This window comes from Onychomys torridus, chromosome 17 (assembly GCF_903995425.1).
Source record: "Onychomys torridus chromosome 17, mOncTor1.1, whole genome shotgun sequence".
NCBI lineage: Eukaryota > Metazoa > Chordata > Mammalia > Rodentia > Cricetidae > Onychomys > Onychomys torridus.
Genome location: NC_050459.1, coordinates 59,817,327 through 59,841,727, shown reverse-complemented (window position 1 = coordinate 59,841,727; position 24,401 = coordinate 59,817,327). Strand labels below are relative to the sequence as shown.

Genomic DNA, 24,401 nt, shown 5'->3' with positions numbered 1-24,401 from the left:
AACCCACCAACACTTCTATCTGCTCTTTACCAATCACTGTTCAGGAAGATGATGGCCCCGATCCTATACCACAAAGCCCAGCATGAGAACTTGTGTCAAGCACTGGGGTTAGGAAAGTGCTGCTAGATTCCTCTACTCAGATAGGAAATGGCATCTAAAAGGAAAGAAATCCAGGGCATTTCTCCCAGAGACCCAAGTTCTATTGCTGTGCCTCTCTGAAGGGTTGATGATTCATGTCCACCATAGTTGAAATAGAAATATCCTCTCCTCCAACACACCCCAGTTCATGACTTCAATGCTTGCTTTCTGGATGCTGGTGCCATTTTGGGGAGATTGTAAAACTTTGGGAGGTAGAGCCTGGCTGGAGTAAGTAACCAGAGGGATGTCCTTAGGGGCTGTGTCTTACACTGCCCATTTGCTTGTTCTCTACCTCTCCTTCCTGTCTTCCCTGAGATTAGATCTGCACATGCTCCTGTTCTCAGGATGTTCTGCCCATGTGCATGGTACCAAACATCAGGCTTGAGCCCTCTAACATGAAGAACAGATATCGTCTCCTTTCAGTTGTTCGTTATGGAATTTTGGTCACAGCAACACCAAGCATGAACATTCTACCTGTCGGTCATTGTTCTAAACTTTCTCTGTGGCGCCCGGGCAACAGTGACTCCATAGTGAGTGTCTCAGTTCAGAAGCTGCACCATCTGTGACAAAAGCTCTAATAATGGCCCAGCAGACACAGGCTATTGCTTTCACAGTCTCTTTTGCCTCTATAAATCTCAGCTTCCATGGATAAACTGTCTAAAAGACAACTGTAAGCTGTAAGAAGGTCACAAACAACCACTCTCTGCCAGGACTACCCCATGACAGAAGTTAGAAGATGCCATACTAGATTACCTAGGGAAGAAGGACTATTTTTCACCAACACTGCAAATCTCCCTTCAGAAACAAGGACTTATTAAACTCCTGTCTGGAGAGAAAGTAGCATTATGGAAAATTATTTCTTATTACAACCAAACTTACTGACAGATGAAGACTTTGTTCTAAGTTCCTCCAACAGAATGGATAGATGTGTACAGTCAATGACATCTGAGTGGTACCCAGATATATATGGACTCATAAAAGGAAACCTGGGCTATGTTTTTTTTCCTAAAATCAGGTGGTTTAGTAAGCATAAATCAAAGTATCTACAAGCTTCCTGACCTCTGCAATCAACATCCATTACATACTATCTTAGCACTATCTAATCTAAGACACCAGAACACAATAAAATGATTTTGCAATAAATGACAGGTCATAATGCAATCTCCTTGCATATCACAGGGGTGAGAACAGGCTCAAAGGTGAGGGCCATCTGCAAGTGGGTGGTTGCTTTCTACTTGCTTATCCATGTAGTTCACTTTACTTAGCACAGCTCTTGCATCTAAAAACATAGGTTAATGTAAATGTTTCTTCTTGGAAGTCCTCGGTGGTCAGGGGAAATGGATACTTTGGGGAGCCATGGCCACTGCCAGCTTCATAAGAGCCATGTCTGTGAAAGATAGGAATTACTGAGTACAAAGCCAAGTTCCAAAGTCAGGTGTACTGGTCTGTGTGGTGTGAGCAATGTCCTCACAGACTTTGAATTTGCACACTGCATGTCTCTAAGAATTATGAAAGAAGCAGTCTCCACCCCACATCTCAATTCAAGACACTTAGGGGCTGCCTCTGGGAATCAGCAATCTTCACACATTGTAAAAAAAAACCAAAGCAATCTGAGGTCCTGAAAGTGGGAGGGGAGTTCTGTGAGGGCCAAAGAAGAGAATGGCATATTGCTTTTACTTATTTGTTGGTTTGTTTATTGAGACAACATCTTTCTAATAGGCCAGGCTGGCCTGGAACTCACAGAGATCTGTCTGCCTTTGCAGGTATTAAAGTCATATGCTACCATCTGGCTAGATTTCTTTTATTCAGTAAGTTTAATGGGATATATTTCTACCAGGAAAATAGCCCACATATTTTAAGAGTAGAATCTAGCTAGAAAGTAGCAGATTGATGTGACATGTCACTGCATGAGGTCTCATGGGCAGCAACTGGTCCTAAAGGGCCAAGGCACAGCTAGAATTGAAACTTCTGGGAGTGTGAACATTGGTGTGCAGGCCCAATAAGTAGAAGTGAAACCAGAAGGAAGTGAAACATGTTATGGGATATTTTGATCACATCTGACACTCCTGAGATTGCCAATAAAGTTGGCTTTGAATCAGAGGGTAGAGCTAGCTACTACTGACCAAAATTAGCCATAGAGATTTTGGAAGACTAAGGACAGATAGAGAGACACATGAAGTAGTAGGGCATGGTTTGGAGAGAGTCTTCGCCATTTTTGGATCAAGAAACAGAGAGGGAGAGGGGAGGTCACTGGTCACTTCTCCACTGCTTCTCTGATCATTCATGTTCTTACCCAGATATCTGACTCCTGAGTTTTTATTGATAAAGAATAACTAGAGAAATGCTACATTTGGTACACCAACACATGCCATGACCACATGGACAGAGAAGTCATGCTGGCTGGTACCTCTCTGCAGTTGGCCCATAGATCTATCCAGGAGCACTTGCAGGGACTCTGGAAAATAGGCTCAGCAACTTCCCAGAGCTGGAGCAGTAAACAGCTCCCCTCCCATACTTGCCTACATGAGGCTAGGCTCTCAGGGAACCAAAGAGTTAGAACCAGCTGCCATAGCCCAGAGGCAGAAGGTTTATCCACTGCTTAGCAGTTTAAATTTTGGCTCAAATGGTCAGAGGATGCTTAGGGTGCTTAGTAAAGCCAGGACCAGACCAAAACAACAACAACAACAACAACAAAAGCTACAGAATGCTTAAAAATGTGCTTAAATGCTAAAGAAAAAAGAAAATGGGTATAGACAACCATAGAAACAAATATTAAAAATAATAAAGTGAAGTCTTTAAAGAAAGAATAAGTAATAAAAGAAATAAGCCACATAAGGATGGGAAATCAACAGGGCATCTGGATCATGTATGGTGCTTTGTTGACTTTGAAGTTTTGAATGCTTATGCCCAAGTGCAGCTGCTGAGAGACATTGGATTATAGAGGGACTGCTGAGTTAAACCAGCCTAGATACTTTAGAGATATCTCAGCTTTAGAATGGAAGTCAAGAAACGTGTTACATTGGGGGAGAGGTTTATTTCCACAGGAAACAAAAACCTCAGATTCCTTCAAATTTAGTAGAGATCAGACCAGGGGAGACCTCCTAAGGATCTTGAATGCAGACCTGAGGGGGAAAGCCAGGAAAAACTACTACAAGATTGTGATATGTATGCTGACCAACATGGGAACAGCTCTCAGAATGGATGAGGCATGATAAATCTAGCTGGTCACAGAATCTTCATGACAGTTTGGTTATAAAGTCCAAACAAACTTATACAATTGATAGATGCCTTTTACATGCTCGAACAGAAAACAGAAAATCACCTTTAGCTGACTTTGTCACAGTGCACATTCCATACTTGTGCTATTACAGATATGTATGTTACCTTTAAAAGTTGGTGTGTCTTCAGAAAAGAAAAGACTTAGAAGCTGGTGAAAACAAGTAGCCCAGGTGATCCAGCCTCTCAGAATGCCTATGTTGCAGTTTCTTCAAAATTCTGCATCAAGAACAACTTCAAAGCTGCTTGCTGAGATGGTCCAGCCTCACACACTACTCCAACCAGGACTTCAGATAAGCTCTGGACTTTCTCATTGCATAGAGATTGGACAAAAAATAATACAGCAGCTTTCCCAGGACTTGACCATTATCTCAGTTTTCTCAGGGTCTCCTAAAGATGCCATCACTCCCAGACAACAGGAAGCAGTATAGAAAACATGATGCCCACATTTCCAAGAGGTGGGGTGGGTTGTTTTGGTTTATTGGTGGATTATAGATGTTGTTTGGGGGGAATTGATAGCAATTTGTTATTGGTCATAGTCAGGGAGGAAACTAAGCAAAGGAGGTCAGATTCAAGGATCTTGTTCTAAAAAGAAAAAGGAGGATATGGGACTGGTAGGATAAAAGGATAGATTATTGAACCTAGTTTTATACTAAAAAGCAACTACTAGTCTTAAATATCTTACATTGGTATGGATTTTTGTGTAGTGATACAAATTTAAGGTTATTTTTGTTATACTGTATATATGTTTCCACTCTTGTTTAAAGTATTTTTGTATATTGATAAAAATTTAAGGTTATTTTTGTTTTAACATTGTATATATGTCTCTACTCTTGCTTAAGATGTTGTGTCTATGCAGGTCATTTTAAATTATAATATAAAGTTTTAGTCCTTAAATTATATTATTACAAACTGTTTAATATAATTAAGAAATGTAGGTTAGTAGTTAGTCATCTACAACAATCAAATTTGTGGCTATGTTAGGTATGTTTTCAAAGTCAAACAGAGATATATTTTAGATAGACAGATGGTCTTCAAACACTTTAGATATTACAGAATATGGCATGTAAGATATTTTAATAACATAAGACTTTTCATGACAATGAGACATGTCTGCTCCTGGCAGCACCAATCTACTTCTGACAAGATGATGATCATCAAAGATTCTTCATATGGAATTTGCTTTCTTTGTGGCAAAAGTTAGCCACTTTTAATTTAGAAATTACCCATGCCTCGATGGCTGACAGTATGCTGCCAAAATTGGACAAGCAAGACACAAAAGAAAGTGACTGCTGGACTTTGCCAAGACAAGGTAAGACAGTCCTTCAAAATTCCTGCTTCAAAGAAAAGTCTGTCAGATTGTCTAGGCCTGTAGGTTAAAGATGGATCCCCTGACATTGTAAAGGAACCTTGGGTGATTGTCCAGGCAGCCAAATGTTTCTGTCATTTCTATAGTTTTGAAAGTTGTTTGCTCTGCACTTCCTGTTTACTCAGGTAATGTATCCTTCTCAGGTCTCTGGTAGAGTTGATGATTAGACAGTCATAGTTACAGTATTTTTGGTTACCAAATTCAAAAAAGTAACTCACAAAAGAGGTGTAAAGTGTATAAGGTTGAGAGACATAAAATCTTAAAATGTTTATCTAAGAAAATGTTTTGAAGTCTAAAAAAATAGTTCTGGGTTGGTAATATATGTTAGGGTAGAAAGTGAATTAGGTATAAAACTTTGGACTCACCAAGGTAGGATAGGTAATGGAGTATTTTCTTTGAATTTTCCAAATGCAAATGGACTAGAAATTGTGAACATAATTCTTGCCTGATGATTGTTCTTATTGTATATAGTTTTACTATGTTAGAGTTAAAGCCTTCCCTTTTTATTTTGACAAAGGGGGGAAATGTTATGAGATATTTTTATTGCATTCTGATGCTCCCAAGTCTGATAATAAAGTTTGTTCTAATGAGAGGGCAGAGATAGCTACTAGCTGACAAAATACAGTCCCACACACTCCTCTATATATAATGATAGGGATGGGACCCTCCTTCTAGCAGCACCATGAAACAGAAGATCCTGCAATGAGGGAAATGTCCTGTGTTGGCCAGATGACTGCTGTCAGCCCCAGGTATTTATTGAGATTTGAACTAGAGTGAATATGCCTGTGGACTCAAACTTCAGCTTTATTTTGTTTCCTTAGTTACTTGGCATGTGTGGTCAATACCTACTGCATTGGACTGTGTTGTTTTTATACTTCTCTGGAATAAAGATTTGATTAAAACAGCCCTAAGAAAACTGATCTCTGCCCAGAAGAGATCGACAGACCCAAAGGGACTCACAGTAACTTGAAAACCCTAGCAAGGCTCTAGTTAGAAATCCAGCAGGCAGAGAGTACTCCATAGGAAGAAGTTGGTAGGATGATTATTCCCAAAGCACCTTCTGGAAAATTCCTACTCAATCTGCAACCAGATAATATGAAGTATTTGGATTCCTCCTGAGCTATTTCCTCTGACCCTGCAGAGCACGTACCTGGCACCCATCACCCATGTGTGCTCACCTGGTCTCAGCTCTGTGGGCTCATGTACAGCACATTCCATAAGGACCATCTTGTCCTTCCCCACTTCCTATGACCTTCTAGCAGTCAGGCAGCCCCCACACTGACATACTTTACATCTTCAGCACCTGCTCCTGGAAAATACCTAGCTAACTGATTCCATCTCATAATCGACACCTCTGTGAAGTTACTGCATCTGGTCTAAGAATTGTTAGATAGAGTCAAGGGATGTGTGCCCTTCTGTATGAAGTGATACAAACCGTACAGCTGTACCACATACTTTCCATATCTGGAAAATACATGTTTGAATGAAATGAAAGATTACCAAATAATGACTCAATGTATTGATCCCTTAAAGCAACCCTACAGAAGAGTAATATGACTACTTTGAAGGAAGCCTTAAGGGGATGGAGAGATAGCTCAGCAGTTAAGAGCAGCAGCAAAGGACCCGAAGTTGCATTCCTAGCACACACATGGCTTACAACCATCTGTAACTCCAAGCACCCATATGGCATCTCACAGCTCCCTGTAATTCCAGTCCCAGGTGATCTAATTAATACTCTCTCCAAGCCTCCATAGGCACTGGGCATGCATTGGTACAAATACATATATGTAGGCAAAGATTCATATAGTTAAAATAAAAATAAAAAATTTGTAAAATGCCTCCAAGTGTGTTCACAGAGAACTACATAGCACTATAGGGTCCTTATGAAGATCATGGTAAGTGTGTCACTGGCTCTAGGCATTGAGCCTATAACCAAACTCTTACCCACTCAACCAGGATACCTCCTCCCATGATGATACAATGTGCTTCTGTTTATATTTCACCTTTTATTTAATCTTCAATGTGTTCTAAATAAGGAGAGCTGGTACTATTATCATCCCATTTTGTAGACAAGCAAGCTAAGCAGGGGGAAGTCAAAGCCAAGGTTGTAGGATCAGGGTCTGTTCTGGGTCCTCAGCTGTGGTATTTTGCTTTGAACTCATTATTCTCATGAAATTTTACAAATGTGTATACCACAAAGAGGTGTTCATATCTACCCTCAGCAAGTTACAGAAGATGCATGTCTCTTGAAACATTAAGTGTGGTCAAGCTGGGTGTGCAGATCCTACTAGGGTGCTATTTCTCACGCTCTTCAGCTCAGGCTTTGTGTTATAGATACTTCAGGCCACACTGGGAGGTATCACAAAACAATAGGACATGTGGCCATTGTAGTGCATCCCAGAGCCAGGTGGCTGAAGGTTGCCAGTGTCCTAGGCTGCCCTCCCATGCCTCCCCTTCTTCTTTTGCCATCTGTGCTACACTCCTGCCTCTGGGCTTCCCCAAAAATATGCAAAAGGAGAGGCTGCTGGAAAACAGCATTTGCAAGGGGACATGCCTCTGCTGTTAGGGTACCCTGGAGTCTCCTATGCCAATCTGCCTGCAGCACAGGATGAGCAGCAACTTTTTCTATAGTCTCCAACTGCACCTGGATGAGGGTCTATGGCTCCACAGCCTCTCCTTTCTACTCTATGCACTTTCAGCTCCTTCTGCACTTAAAAGCAGTATTCCTGAGAGCTCTGGAACCTGCCCCAAGTCCGTCCCAGCTCAGAAAAGATGACCATGACCAAAGCTCTTAAAATATCATTTAAATGTTTCCCTCATAGTTAAAGGACAGAACTATTAGCATTCCCCATTCTCATTTGCTTTCTTGATGGTGACACTTACCACCCGGTGCTTAGTGTGCACCTCACACAGTTTTGAGTACTCTATATCTATTAAAAGACTTGGACCTTAGTCATCCTACATCAACAGAAAAGTGACAGAAACACAGAAGTCAGCTCATCTGGTCAAGGCCACATGGCTTCAGATATGAGGCCATGCAGCCAACTCCATGTGTGTGCTCTTAACCACCACTTATTTCTTTAGGTTTCTTTCCCTGACATAAAGTAATGGTGTCCAACATTATATGGTTGTGGTAAGAAAACGTGTGCTGACCAAGAAAAGTCTAAAGACAAAATCATTATTCTTCAATGCTCTAGAATCCCCCTTCTACACAGATCCTAGGCAGGATCCCTCAAAGCAGAGGTATTCACTCTTGCTTCTACTATACCCACTCTGCTGGCCACTGGCTTCTGGATAACCTCGAAGCTCCAAAAATATGACAGAAAACTATAAGATTACACCCTGAATCATAGATACAATGCTTGCTAATATACTGAGTTCCATCTCTATGTATGTGAGCATGTGCGCACACACACACACACACACACACACACACACACACACACACACATTTGGCATCCTGGACATTTGTAATTGAAGTACATCATTTGCAACACATTAGTAATGGAGAATTTGAAGTCTAAGGTCTTCTCTATACTCAACATCAATAGAAATCACAGTGACATCTATGCAGATGGTACTGAGTCATTGATAACATCAGAGTATTCCAGAAAAGAACACCAGTGCACAGCATTCTCTGCAGAAGAATTAAAACATCCCCAAATGAACCTGTGCAGCTTTAGCCCCTTTCTGTTCCATCTTCTTCAGTTCCTTAAAAATCTGAATAAACCAAAAATCTGTATATAACCAATAGAGAAATATAGATGATAATTATGAAAAGGGTCTCAATGCCACTAATGTAAGTTTGCATGCTAAACAGAGCCATGCTGGTTCCTCTAAGGGCACACACAGTGACCAGCAGGGATTGGGCTTCCAGTGGCCTGCCACACACAGTGGTGATGCATTTTTTTGCTTCTTAGTCATAGTCTAATTGCTTCATGAAATGTGTGTGTCCTACACATAATGACATAGGATGCAAACCATCACCTGAGGCTTAGCTACAGACTAGGAGATGCCGCATACATCAATAAATTGTGCTTGGAAGACAGCTATATGAGAACCCCTTTGCAGAAAATGAGCAGAATTTGATGTCCTACATTAAGAAATCTCTCCTCTGAAGCGAGATGGTCAAAAGATAGGTCACTAATGGGCACTGACTGGCAGGTCTGGTGAGGTGTATCTATGAGTCTTTCTTAATGAGATCAGTTGCCTACACGAGCTATGTTGGTGTTTTGTTCCCTTGCAGAAGGAACCGAGGCTATGACAAAAGCTGAAAAAATGGAGAAACATATAAGGCCTCACCCTGATGGCTATCTCCAGGACGCTTTAATTGCAGGGACGACTACTCCCACAACAGGCAGAGAAAATTTACCAATGAGAATGAGGCAGAGAGCTGTATCAACCTAGAAGCAATGTAAACTTCTGTAGTCCGATCCAGCAATGTCAAATCCCACTAAAACTAGAGAATTTGCTTTCGGAGTGGACTAAAGTAAAAATTCTTGGGACTACAGCGTCTGGGAGGCAGGCTCAGTCACATGCCACGTCAGCAAGAGGCATCCACAAGGAATAAACAAGGACGGGGCTACTTCGCAGAGCTCAGTCATATCCTATTTGGTAACTGTCAGTAATTTCAAAACTAACTTTCAACCCGATATGAAAAGCAAGTGTGCGAGTGAAATTACCCAGCAACAAAGACTGCTGAGGAAACCCTCAATTAGAAATGGGATCCTGTTAGGATTCTGTACACGCGCAACTCGCAACTTGAGGGGGGGGGGGGCTTGTCTGGCGCCTTGTTGCGTCATCAATGGGCGACTGTGTCCCAGCCTAAAAGCCGGACTTGCATGGCTTCTCTGTCCTATCCCCTCTTCTCTCTAGCAAAGCCCATTCTGACTCTGGTAGCCATGGCTCGCGACTCTTCCACCGTACAACGAGCGCCGTTTATCCTTTCAGTTCCTACCTTCTTTTCTGGGTTTTTACACTTCAGACTCTGGCAGCTTCTAAGACACCTACACAGCTACAGTTTAGTCTACTTAGAAGAGGTGAGGAAACGTTGGTAGAGTGAAGTAATGAACTTGTGGTAGAACTTCAGACCTGAGTTGTGTTTATTCATTGACTCTTTCAGTGAGTCCACAAAGCATGGTAGTGGGTATAATGCATTATGTAGCAATATATTCTGAAGACTCCGAACCTGGGGTTAGCTTGTGCTTGGTGACTTTGCTGATCCCTGGGGCAGGAGGACTCCCTGGAGTTTAATCCATATACTTCATGAACACCAGAGACTGAACAGTGCGGCTGAAAGACTGCAGGACCCTGGAGCTAGCTGCAAGAATCAAGTGGATTAAAAACTGGTATTGTATTCAAGGGACAATACACTTGAGCGGAGAATTACAGTCTAGGACAGCAGGATGAGAAGAGATAAAAATGACGCAGACAAGAATAATAATCCCTTTTGTTGAGGAAACCAAAAAACAGACTTCATGTCAGTGTTCGGAGGATGATGAGTGTCGGAGACCCAAGAGTTTACTTCAGCAGCTCTAGCCCGCCTGGTGGCCATATCCTCTCCCACAGGCTCAGCCTTGACGGACCTACTTCCCAAACAGCCAAACCCTCTGAGCCTTTGTGGTGGCTTCTGTCCTGTGTTACTATTGCCTTCTGAGATGAGCTGACTTCTTACAGACAGGCCCTAAGTCAGTACTTGCAAAGGCGAGAGCGTTTGCGGTAATTAAGATCTGTTTTGCTGAAGAAGCACATGCTCCCTGTGTAACTGTTGCTCAGCACACTGAGACCATGATGAAGGGGAGAGCGGAAAGCAAAAGCAGGTCCAATGCATCCTTCTGAAGAGCCAGAACAGAAAGAAGCCTTGTTCTCAGGGGCTGTTCTGGACTCTTCCCATTTTAGCTCATTTGCTCTCTACAGAATTCCCTGCGCATATTTATCCTTCTCCCCATTCACAATGGAGAAAGTGCAACTCACAGCTTGATGTTCTGGAAATTAAGTTTCCAAACTCCTTGCCTCTTCCATTTCTCTTCATTTCACCCTTGTGGGGTAGAAATTAAAGACTAGGACATTCAAAAATAATGGTGTACATGGTATACAATTAAAAAGTCACCACAGATACCCAGATATAGGGCAGGCCCAGGAAAGACATGGAAAGACCACACGCTTACACCGCACACTGATCCTTGGCACAGAGACTGCCTATAACTAAAACAAACACTTAACGGTAGTGAAAGGGCTGAGGAGGTGGCTGAGTGGGCAAACTGCCTGATACCCAACCAAAAGACCCCGTTCCTATTCTTAGCACCCACACCGAAGCTGAAGCTCAGTAGTGGAGAAGTGGAGAGAGGCAGATGATAAGGACTTGCTGGCCAGAAAGCTCCAGGATCAGTGAGAATCCTGTCTCAAAGGTCAAAGTGGAGAGTGACAGAGGAAGAAGCCAGACACTACACACTCATGCACAGGCCTGGAGGCCAGCACACGCATGCACACATAAATAGATAGCATTGCTAAGACGGGGCAGGAAGGCAGAGGCAGAACAGAGGGAAGCTGATGGGGCGGGATGAATATCAGTAAAGTGAAATACACAAATGTATGAAATGCCATAAGGACACAATATAAACAGAAAGGTATCTGTATACCTTGTATCTATGAAAAATAAATTGCATGTCGGTTGTACATGATACAAGCAGAAAATCATGAAAGAAAAACTAAACTGAACAGCACTGAAATGAAAATGTGTGCCTCGAAATGTGCCAAGATGTTAAAAGGTAAATCATTGACTGAAAGAAAATATTGCGAGCCCATATAATTGATAAATTATGAGTATTTAGAATACATAAAATTCTACAAATCAAAGTAGACGTTCAATAAATATCCTGGAAAATGATCAAAACATCTGAAGAACTATTGCAGCAAACACTCACCCAACAAATACACGAGGGGCCCAGGCTCACTGCACATCAGGACAAGCACAATCATTACAGTTCCACTGTGGACCCACAAGACAGAAGGAAATGAAGTCAGGCAGCATCGAGCACTGGCAAATACAGAGAAAAAGCAGAAACTTGGGAACAGACGGACGGAGGAGTATACATTGGGGTCATCGTGTCAGGGGCATTTGGTAACACTCAGTGTGGACTGAGTGTACCTTGTTCAGCACGTTTATCCACAAGTGCTTCCGATTTTGGAGGTTGTTTTCATGACAATGTATTTCAGTAGACCTACAAGTTGAGCATTTAGAACCAGAAAATACAGGACATGACATGTTCTAAAATCTGAAGTATTTGAGCTCAAGTTCTGGAGTGTTTCTGATTTTGGCTATTTGGATTAGGAATGTTCATCATGCATACTTAAACATACATATGTCTCTCCTTTCCAGAAATTCTCTATCTGGATGAAGTCTCTGAGGAAATTATGCTATGCGGATATGATGAGATGTGCTCAAGAGTGGGGTCAGGCCATTTTTATATTACTAACTAGGAAACACATGAGCAGTTGTATTTCAGAGAGACAAAGTGTGCTCCACCCTCTCTCCATCATGGAAATGTAAAATATAGTCTCCCTAAAATGGAAGATGAGGATATATGCTGACTGCATATTTATCACCACATTATTTATTTATCATATTATTTATTTTGCTTATAACCATGATAAATATTTGTAGAACAAATCCACAATGTCATATTTATAAAGTATTATGTGTAATCCTCCGGAGTTGTATTTTCTAAGCAAAGCTCCCAGGGGATTGTTAGTCCTGCTGTGTCTTCTAGCTTTCCATGACTTTTTCAGACAGAACTGAAAAAGTTCATCTATCAGAATTCTCAATGACATCAGCTAACACTTCCAATAACACTTTCATACCCTGCTGTTTAAAAAACAAAAACACAGAAACGAAAGTATGACTGCTCTTATAATCAGGGATGGAATACAGCAACTATCCAAGGCCACAGGAACTACAAATGCTGATTTCCTGGGCTTATCTTAGAAAGGAAAGCCATGGACAGCAGACAATGGAGGTGGCCCTGGCAAAGGCATGCAGAGTCAGCAGAGTTCTCTGTTAGTCTCTGACTGCAGCACATCTTCGCAGAGGGGAGAGACACTTGCCACCCTGCCCCTGGAGGGGGTAGCAGTCCTTCAGCAATGATCAAAACCAAAGTCTGACTATCAAATATATTCAAGGACAGCTGGCAGATCTGCTGAGACACAGGCTACAAAAGGGGCTGTCAGGAAAAAGCCATCACGGATGAGCTGGGGGCTTTAGAAGTGTGTTTGGAAACTTCTTTTCTGTGGTCTATTTATGTGTGCAATGACACTACTGAAAAGTGAGATCCCTTAAACATAGTTCAAACCAAGACACTCTATTTGCTACGTGGGAGAGAATGCCTTGGATGCATACTTAGGCAGTAAGTCCAATTCAGCCATGAGTAATTCCTTTTCTCTTCTCTTCTCTTCTCTTCTCTTCTCTTATTTTCTTTTAATTTCTTTTCCTTTCCTTTCCTTTCCTTTCCTTTCCTTTCCTTTCTTTTCTTTTCTGTGTTGTGCACTTTGTACATTCTCAGCAAATAACTCTGTCAGAGTTATGTCCCAGTCACCTAACCACACGTCATAAAGAAACAACCAACTTTTCTTAAAATGAAGCAGCCAGTGCATATGACCTGGGTCGACAGAGGAGCCTCGGTTAACCATCTCTTAAGCCAAATGCTGAAATGATCAGCTAATACTGTCCCAGGACTCAAAGAACTCCCCCTTGCAGATAGATGTACTAGAGCATTGAAAGGAAGGATCAAAGTCACAGGATTCTTTAAGATCAAAACATTTTAGATTCTCATTTAGAAGATGAGGAAATTTGGGTTCAAGTGGGTTGAGCAGCTATAGAAAGAGACCACTATTTCTTCAGCATATAGTGCAACTAGTTAAAAAAGCCTGCTGACCCTGCCCGACTACATCAAACAGCCCCCACTGAGTTTCTAGTGGAGGAAGAGAGTGGCGTTTGCTGAAGTTATGCTCCCAGTCCCTAGGAAGCCCTGCTTTTCCCATCTACCCTGAAGTGTTGTATTCATGGTAAAGAATTAACCGGCATCATGCACAGTGGCCATGAATGCCAGTTGCTCTCTAAGTAGGCACAAGAAAGCAGCCCTCTGGAAAGAACCGAGAAAATGCTTCATGGGAATAATGCACAAGACTGTTAGTACAGCACAAAGAAGGGAGGGGAAAGTCTTCATTGTTTGTCTTTCTTGGCGCAAGCATGTCTGATTTGCCACAGAGATGGTTTGGGTACTCACCGTGGAACCAGGGAGCAATGGTGTCTGAGTTTTTCTGGTAACCTGCACGGAATGGCAGCTGTTCCTCTTTGAACCATTGAATGATGTCCTCCTGGGTGGAGCTGGACTCTGCCCTTACCACTCCCTGATTCCTGTGATGCGGAAGACGATTCTCAAGTTAGAGCGAACTATTTTGAAATATGTCCTCCACTCTGCTATATTCATAGATCAGAGTCTGGCTCGGCCACTATCAGAGAAGCTTCCACCTACAGCAGAGGGGAATTAATACAGAGACCCACAGCAAGGCATTCATTATTCAGAGAGTGAAAGACCTTGGAACACTCAGCCTTAAATGTCTCCATCAAATCCCTACACTCAGGGCTCCAGAAGCTCTGAGGAAAAGGACACCGGAAGAGTGTAATTGCCAGGGGGTACGGATACATCAAGAAAGGGTCTTCTAGACACAGCACATGCGAACTCACAGAGACTGTGGCAGCACGCACAGGGCCTGCACGGGTCTTACTCAGCTGGGATCCAGTGCTGAGAGGGGGAAGTGGACTGGGGCTCTCATTACTAACCCAGACCAACTGCTTACAAAGAAAACAAATTGGTTTTCTCACTGAGTGTACAAACCACACTTAAAGGAGGCCCCATGCCCAGCAGTAAATGCCTACACAAAATGAACTCAATGGTCTTTTTGGAAAAAAAAAAAAGTCTTATAACATTTTGTTGGGGCTTTTTAAAAATCTCATTGATCTTTTGATTGTATATTATGATTTCTAATTGTGTGTTTTTATGGGTTTTATTCTTTGTGTGTTTGTCTTATGTTTTTTCACTGTTTCTTTTTATTTTTTAGGCTGATTTGTTTGCTTTTCTATTTGCTGGCTTGTTTTCTAAAGTGAGAGAGAAAGAAGGTAAGGAGCTGGATGGATAGAGATATGGTAGGGGGAGATCTGGGAGGAAATGAGCGATGGGGGAACTGTGACCAGAATAGAGTGTATACATTTTCAATAAAAAAAATAAGCTTATGGGAATTTATGATAATCTGATTATAGATGTGATATTTTCACCTGTGCTAAAGGAGAATTAAAGTTTTAATTGTAATTTAAGGGAAAAACAATTGATCCATTATGTATATGCATATATGTGTGTAGCCTTACACATATACACATATATGTGTGTTTATGTATACATACATATGCACATACAAACTGACTTGTATCAATTCAAACAATGAAGGACTGGAAATATTCAAGAACAGTTTTCTACTATACTAAGCATATAGAGACATTTTTGATTCTCATTATTCCCCAAACAATACCATATGAGTATGTACTTATTTGTATAGCACTCACATTATATTAGTCATCATAAGTGATTTAGAGATCATTTAAAGTACAGGGAGACTATGCATGCATTATATGCAAACATTGCACCATTTTATTATACAAGGGGCTTGAGCATCTTTCACATTTTGGTCTCTTCAAGGTGTCTTGGGAATTGTTGCCATAGATACTGATGGATGACTTTATACAGAGAGGTAGAGGGGAGAGGGAAGGGGGAAAAGGTGAGGGAGAAGACAAGGGAGGAAGAGGTGGGAGGAGAGAATTATATTCATTTCCATTTCCAACATCTAATCATGAAGCAGAGTTAATGGTAGGTTGGGCTCTTATGTGCCACCATTATATGGTTCTTCAAGGTCAGAGAAGGAGAACACATTCATCTGTCTGGTCCGAAAGGACCACTATTGTGTTAGATTCAAATTCATTTTACTATGGGTTAGGAGATCCGCTGACTTCCAATTGACAATTGGAGAAAAGAAGCATTCAGAAGTGGGAGCTGTTTTCCTGGAGAGGATGGATGTGTGAACAAGGGCAAGCACACATAATGAGCTACCTGCATCCCTAACTCTTCTTTCTTGGTTTCTGCTCACCTCCTTCTCTTGCTTCTTCTCTCACACTCTGAGGAAGTTTATTTCTACTAAAATATGCTCTTGGAAGAAGAAGGTAAAGGGAGTAACTCTGCAGACCAGGAAGGAAAGAGCACCGTCTTGAAATCCACTCAGATATCAGGAGGGGGTTCCAGGGTGGGTGGGTCCCACCACAGAAGGCAGAAACACAAGGAAATAAACATTATTCCCAAATCCTGCTCAACCGACCACTGGATGAGCAGAGCAAACATTCATGCATATATGCAAATACAGCTATGTATTATCATTTATGACATTCAGAGGACTTGAGAGAAAAATGTCTTATAATATTGGACTCCTCCAGGAAGCTGACATGGCGTATACACGTGAGATTATAAGACAAATTATCATACTAGTTTCCACATTAGCTTCCTTTTCTCCACAAAATTCTCAGAGATGGAGTAAAATTCCACATACATGGGACAGGCTAGTGTGTGTTTCTCTGGGCTGGCTCCTGACTGACCTGTGTCTTAGCTGCCCAGAGTCCCAAGCCTCGCCCCATCCACTCTGACACACAGAGAGCTCTTCACACAGTGTCTTAAGTTGGAGAAAATAATCTGAACACAACTGACAAGAACTGTTTCCTTCCCTTTAAAGGTTGCCTGTACTGTCATCCATTAAATACACTACAAGCTACAGGAAAGAGACATCGTGTCAGCCGTATCCATGCTACCCTGTGAAGGTGCTAGAAAACAGGAAAAAGCTGCTCATGAAGCTCTGTGGCCAGAGTTACACTAGGCAGAGCCATGTGCAGGAGTTTATTTGAGACATGTTGCAAAGCTAATAGGAGATACATATTTCCTGACTTTTTATTTTTAACTGTAAGGGGGGAAATAAAAAATAAAATCTCACTTCCCAAACTGTGAACAGGTCATTTAGTGTTGATCATCACGTCTCAATATGGAACTTTCAGGGCAATGGGAAGAAATAATTATAGTAAAAGAAATGAGTCACCCCTGTGTTTCCTCTGAGGTCATAATTCCTATTTAGAAAAAAACTAATTTTTTAAATTAAAAAACAAAAACAAAGATCGTTTGTTTCATTTTGCCGAACTTTTAACAGAGAAGTATTTTTAGTTTTTATTTCAGAAAGCAATGCTAGATGCAGTCTGGATCATGCAATCAAAATTTGATCTTAAAATACTTCTTTCTAAATATTAGAATATTAGGGCTGAAGACGTAGCTTAGTAGTATAGTGCTTGCCTAACGTGAGAGGCCCTGGGTTTGAGCCCTACTACAAGCAATCAAAAAATATTAGAATATTAACAAGTCTATAAATCAGTAGTCATTTTAAAAAAAGAATTTGATAGTCAGTAAACCTGAGGAATGGAGTTTTGTTCTGGTTATCAGTATATATATATACTGATATAAACTGATATATACTGATGGGGGTTTTGTTGTTGTTGTTGTTGTTTGCCTGCCAGCATGTGTTCTGCCTAGAAAGCGAAGGTGCCTTCATCACCAAATAGAGACTTGGGTCCAGGATGGAGCATTTCAGAATTCTGAACCTATGACCTCGGTTCTGCATCTTAGAAAGAGAATTGCCCTCGAATCCTGACTCTTCAGCAATCAAAGGCAGTCCCAGGCTTGTGGATAGAGTCCGCCTGCTTGCGGCATCCTACTTTGTTATTTCTTTTTTTACCACTAGAGGCAATGTTGAGCATCATACATCCTCCCACTCCCCATGCTCCCTGTTTCTCTTTCCTGTAAGCTTGCTGCTACTGGGTGGAGGCGGGGAACAGGAAATCACCTAACTAGACATCTTCACCCTGTGGTTGGGTTATAATTATAGCCACTGTGGATATCTTAGAGCAAAGAAGGCAAGGCTGGAGGCGAGCTAGAGGTGAACCTGCGTCGACCTAAGCAGCGAGCCAGCTCCCGGGTGTCCCAAGACATATATAGCTTTAATCAGCCCAACCCAGAGCTTATGATGAAACCGATACGTGTGGTTTCTTACCCTACAGACTTTGGAGGGTTTCCTAGTGGGTGTAGGAACTGAGGTTTCGGGGGAAGAGGAGGTCTTCTAGGCTTCTGTGGGCCAGCCAAAGGGCTCTGCAGCCCCTCTCCACTCCTTCCCCTTTGGGATAGCCTCTTGTAGTCTTCCCGTGCTTGTTTGGCTAAGGAGCGTCTCTTCTCATCAGCTGCCTTGGATTTTCTCACTAGAAAGACAAAAGCGTCTGAGGAAGTCCATCAGGCTTGCCAAAGGTCTTAGAGCCCACAGACACAGGAGACTGGGAAGGCTCCTGGCAGAGTTGGCCTTGTGCTCATGTTAACAATCACTCCTTGTACTTAGGACATTTTATGAGCTCTCCTGTGGTTGCTGTGGCATTCCTATCTGCATTTGGGAGCTGAGGACTCCTGAGAAGGACAGGAAAGAAAGACAAAGGGGAAGGAGGGAGGTGGAAGTGGAAGTGCATAGCAAGATAGCTACTTCACTTTGCAGGGCGGAGCTGTGAGGTTGGAGAGACTGGGAACAGCAGAGGCCAGAACCACATTCCTGATACAGGCATGGTCAGGATGCAGTGCATTCCAAGTCATGAGCAAAGACTAGGAAGGCAGGACTTCTCCATCACAGGTGACTAGAAAAAGGACAGCTAGGCCTGTCACATCTAGAGCCCACTAGAGGCTTCACTGAATGTGAATTGGCCAAAAAGACAGAAAGTAAGGGCATTTTACCCATAAACATGCTGTGGAGAATTTCAGAACACCTCAATAAATGTACAAAGCACTTCCCAGTACGTCCTTGAACATTAATTACTTTCTAAAATAAAGGGCATTGTCATGTTTTAGCCATATAGTGTTAAAGACTAATGTAGGATGCAATAACCATTTCTTCAGGGAAGGGGGGCCATTCAAGACAGGATTTCTCTGAGTAGCCTTGGCTGTCCTTGAACTTGCTCTGTAGATCAGGCCAACCTTGAACTCACAGAGATCTGCTTGCCTCTGCTTCCCGAGTGCTGCGGTTAAAGGCATGTATCATTTCTGCCCGACTTCTAAGTTTCCAGGTTGTTTTGTTTTGTTTGCAATAACCATTTTCATTAAGGGTTTTTTTTTAAATAATTGAGGCATTATGGGTTAAATATTGTCATGTTTGACATTGAAGACATACTAAAAACATTTATTTCATCATACCAGAGTTTCAGTGCTTAGCACAAGAGGGACACAGATTGGGTCTCGCAGATATTTTTGTTTCACAAAAACTTTTAGCATAACGGAATGCAATGGAACTGCAGACCAGTTTAGGACTCTTAGAATCCCGACAATTTTGATGTTTAGGATCTGCCTCTCCCCCTGCCTCAAGCAACTATCAGGCAGTTGAGTCTTCTCTGTTGATGCCAAGGGAAAACTTTAATCCATTCTTAAGCCTGGGTTGCCCATCTTCTGCCTGACCTGTCTTCCTGATTTGGCCCTGGCAGTACAAGCTCAAAAGAGCATCAGTGTTAGGTCAGAGGCCTAGAGTCATGAGGATGATGCACATACACCCCACCTGTCAATTCTGCATACTTTGTGTTACAGAGTTATACGGTGGGCATTTCATAGTATACTCATACTCAACTGAGATGTGTCAGTTTAAAAAAATAAACAACTGTTTAAAAGCATATGCACTATTTAGAACCTGGGAGAAAGCCAAAACAGAGTAACAAGGAGTAAAATTGAAATGAATAATTTAAAATCCAGCTTCTCCAAGAAAATCAAGTTCACATGTTAATAATCTCCCTGTTTTCTCCATCATAGTTTAGAGTTTTAAAATAGTGATATTTTATACTACTTATAATTTTTTCTTCTCCAAGAAAGAGACATGTTTTAATGTCATTGGACATTCTTCCATGGGATATTTTTCATAGCGATATACCATTCCACCATACAGAAGCATTACAATTTAGTGGTATAAAGATAAATGGAAAGCCTTCTGCTACCCAGGCATCACTTACTAATAACATTTGAGGGACTACTCAATGGGAAGACACTTCTCAGGTTGCCCTTCCTGTGCTCCCTGGATGAGTCATTTCACTGGAAGAAGGTCCAGCTAAGGGCCTGGATGGTGCGTCTGAGACCCCTGGGTACTCACAAGATGCCTGCCATTCTGAATCCTCTTTCCAGCTCTTGTATATCTGCTTGGCTTTCTCATCCTCTGTTTGTTTTATTTCTCCATCTCCCTTTTTCTTGATGGGCTCTTTAGTCTGTTTGAAAATAAAAATAGAGATGGGAAGTGGTGAAAGAATGTGGCCGTTTGTTCAGAGGACAGAAGGCACCCTGCCTTCTATTTAACCATCTCTGACCCACAAGGGAGGTACTTGGTGTACCTTGGGTCAGAGGCTAGAGTCATGAGGATGAAGCAAATATACCCTACCTGTCACTTCCGTATACTTTGTATTACAAAGTTATATGATGGGCGTTTCATAGTATACCTCATACTCAACTGACATGTGTCAGTTTAAAAAAACTGTTTAAAAACATATGCACTATTGAGAACTTTGGGAAGAAAACCAAAACAGAGTAACAAGAAGTAAAATTGAAATGAATAATTTAAAATCCAGCTTCTCCAAGAAAATCGAGTTCACATGTTAATAATCTCCAACAGCTTCGGCTAACTCTGTGTGGGACTCTAGACTGTTTCCCCAGAAGTGAGAAAGAATGTAACACAGAGTCACGGTGAGCATCCATGTTTTTAGGAGTGCCTAGCACATGGCACAGCACCTAAGACCATTCTAAGCAGTCCTTCCCCAGATGTGGCACTTAGCTATCCCAAATATTCTTCTCTGAAGTAAACATGTCGGGTCACGGGGCCAGTGTAGACACTGACCTGCTGTAGCTAACAGGATCCCAAGAGCAATCTCAACTGTGTGGGATCTAAATGTTCTCTAACCTTGTATCCAAATAGGGGAATGTGATATGTGATTTGGTGTGCTCAAAAAAGGAATGAGGTGCTTTTTTTCTTAAAAACACACACACACAAAAATCACCTTTGAAAAAGGGAAATACACTCCAGAGTGAGTTCAAATTCAGCACAAACAATTTTGTAACACCAACTCTCAAAATGAAAAGAGGGTCGTGACCAGAGCTTGGGCCTAGACCAGCTCTGGGAAAGCTCTAATCCTGGCCTGCCTAGCGTGTGCAAAGCTCCAAGCTCAATCCCCTGTGCCACAAGAGGAGGAGGAGGACCACGAAAATGACATCGATGACTTTCCAGCTACGAAGATGGATTCAGTGTGTCAAGTGCCAGCTGTCCCAGAATCAGGACCCGAGTTTGAATCCCCAGTATCCATCTAGTAGCTGGGCCTTGTGGCATGTGCCTGTAATCCCAGTGCCGGCAGGGTAGAGACAGGTGCATACTGGACAAACCGTGTTCTAGGCTAAGAGAGAGACCAAGTCTTAAAAAATATACAAAGCCACAGAGGAAGACATCCAGTGCACACACAGGCTTCTACATGCAGATATCACACTCACCACCCTATCCCCAAATGTCCACAAAGATAGCCTTGCGGTGAAAGTATTTTACCACAATCAAAATACAAATTGTGGTGGGAACCCAGGTTTGGGTCACTGTAGGAAACCATAAACCACCACTAAGGCAGTCATACTCTGAAACTGTGCTTTGAGCACATCTTTTTTTTTACTTTTTTCTTACATTGTTTCCCTGCCGAGAGCCAAGCTCCTATCATTTGTGGCATGGCGTTTTTATGAAATCCAAAGAACAGCTTTTGGTTTCTCAAAGGACTGCTCAAAGTTGCCATCTTTTGCTGCAGCTGTTTTTGAGCCTGAAGTACACCAAAGTACTGCTCGTAATTTTCAAACGTGAACAGGAGGAAAAACAAAAACCCTTCCAGAGGAACTCTGTTCATGGGGCACACCTCTTCCCTGGGAGAAGTGAACAAACTAGTTACAAAGAAAACGTTCTCCCCACATCAAGACTGAGGAAACAGTGAGGTCACTGGGGATGCTGACAGCAGCGCAGACCCCCGAAAGGCAGGGGCATCGCCAAGCCCACCCCAGCACAGTGACCACTCATAGTTCTGTCCCTGGAATTGTTGGCCCAACTTCCAGACAGAGCCACTGAAAAGCGTCCTCCAACCTACCAATTACTTACAGCTTACCTAACTTTGGAGTGGGTTGGGAGTGTTAATAACTTCTTGTAGCTTCTCCATCTTGTATCCTTCCTTCCCTCCCCCTCCTGCATGGAATGTCTTAGCAGAGGAACCAGCTACACAGCACATGGGTATGTATTTATTTAATCTCTCTGGCTCTTTGTTCCTGTCTGTCTTTCTCTATGTGTGTTCACATGTAGGGGTCCATCTGTGCAGGAATGAGAGGGTGTATAGAGGCTAGTGTTCAATATCAAGTGTATTCCTCAATCATTTCCTCGCCTACTTTTTGAGACAAGTTCTTTCATTGAGCCTGGAGTTCCTTGATTGTCTAGATCTGACTGGCCAGCAAGTGCCAGATATCCACCTGTCTCTGCTTGCCTGGTTCTGAGATTATAAGCACACACGTTTTTATCTGGGGATCAAAATTCGGGTCCCAATGCTTGCACAGCAAACAGTTTACCAACTGAGCTATCTCCCAAGGCCCTGAATTTGTTTTTAAATAACCTCAAAACATGGTCACAACATTAAATTAGGACTTTCACCCACTCTGATGCTCAGTTTGAACAAGAAGCTGGACAATGTATTTTACTTTTATTAATGCATATGCATGTACACACATGTATGCAGGTGCCCTTGCTGGGCAGAAGAAGGTATTAAATTCCTTGGAGTCTGGGGGAGTTCTGAGCTGCCTAATGTTGGTGGTTGGTGGGAATCAAACTCAGGTCCTCTTCAAGAGCATAGGGTTTACCACAGCCAACCCCTCTAGTGCTCCCTGCCCAGGTCATGGTTTACAAGAAGTTTGAAAAGTGAACCCACTGAAGGAAAAATATTGAGAAAATAACACAGAGAGTACTTGGTTGATAGCTGATAATCAGATGTCTGGGAGTGCTATATTTAGTAAGCCCAATCCTTTCTTCTCTACAGTGTAATTATATGGGCACAGTGGGGAAGGAAAGAAAATAAATAAGCCTCACAAGTTAATAGCAGATGAGATCTGGCCCTGACCTTTCTGTTTATCCAAAGAAGCTGGAAAAGTAAAGAACTCTTTCCAAGCTAACGTCTAAGAGAGCAAGCCTTGTTCTATCACCTTTGTTCGATGGGATCTGGGGTGACCTCATTCTATCCAAATAACTGTCATCATGCTTTGACCACATCAAACATGCCTTCTTCTCCTAGTCTGTGTGCCTGGAATTCCCTCTGCCTGGACCACACTTCCCTCTCATCAATCCACATGGCCTCTCCAGGGCTCTGCTCCAGCATCACTTCCTCAGAATGGTCTCCTCCAACCACCACCCACATCCCAGCAGCATCCCTCAGCCTCTACATTCTGCTTTATTTTTTTCCAGATTTCTTATGATCACCAGACTTCACAGATAAATTTACCTTTTCTCAGCTGAAGGGAAGAAATTTTATCTAATTTTATCATAAAATATGTCTTCAATTTTCACACCCATATCTGGTGCACAGCAGGCATTTAGCAAATATTCCTTGAATGAATATACAGCTTGACTTTCTTGGCCTTCATCATTTAAGCTGATACAATGTAATTAGGGATAATGGTACTGAAATTTTTTCCACCGATTTCCAGCATGTAGTCAGTCATTCCTCAGTGTCTAGGACCCCTGACAACGCTGGAAATGTCCAGATACTTAAGTCTTTCATATAAGGAAGCACAGTGGGTGTGGTGAAACTACATACTTCCTTGTGTTTACATCAAATCATCTATCAGATTGCAAGGTAAATGCTGTCTAAGTATTTATTGCACATGGCCAGTACAAATGCAGTGATTTTCAATGCTTGTGATACGTGGTTGGTTGAATTCCTAGATGTAGGGTAGAGATGCCCTCCATGGTCAACACACCCATGAGGATGAATGTTCCAAAAACACAACAGTGTTTCCCTTAAAGACTGTGTTCATTCATGTGTGTGTGCGTGTGCGTGTGCGTGTATGTGTGTGTGCGTGCGTGCGTGCGTGCGTGCGTGCGTGTGTGTGTGTGTGTGTGTGTGTGTTTGGGTACATGTACCTGCACACACATGCAGAGGCCAGAAGAGAGCATCTCTATTACTCTCCACCTATTCCTTTGAGACGAGATCTTCCCTGAACCTGGATCTTTCCTTTTCTTTGCTAAGCTAGAAGCCAGAAATACACAAATGGTTTTTCTGCTTCCACTCCTCTTGGAGAGGGCTACAGGTGTGGTGTGTGTGTGTGCGCGTGCACATGTGCATGTGTGTGTATGAGACTCCCAGCTTCTTATGTGGATGCTGGGAACCCAGCTCCAGTCCTTGTGACTGCACAGTAGGTAG

At 42.2% G+C, this 24,401-nt stretch overlaps 1 protein-coding gene across 1 annotated transcript in view; it reads right to left on the bottom strand.

The window, feature by feature from the left end:
- The window catches only part of Sh2d4a (SH2 domain containing 4A), a 66,453-nt gene that overhangs the window by 6,000 nt on the left and 36,052 nt on the right, over positions 1-24,401 (bottom strand). The window contains exons 5-7 of the mRNA XM_036166536.1: positions 20,081-20,192; positions 17,969-18,170; positions 14,065-14,195 (exon numbers count right to left, since the gene is read on the bottom strand). Coding sequence (XP_036022429.1) covers positions 14,065-14,195; positions 17,969-18,170; positions 20,081-20,192 — 445 coding nt within the window. The remainder of the gene's footprint in view (positions 1-14,064; positions 14,196-17,968; positions 18,171-20,080; positions 20,193-24,401) is intronic.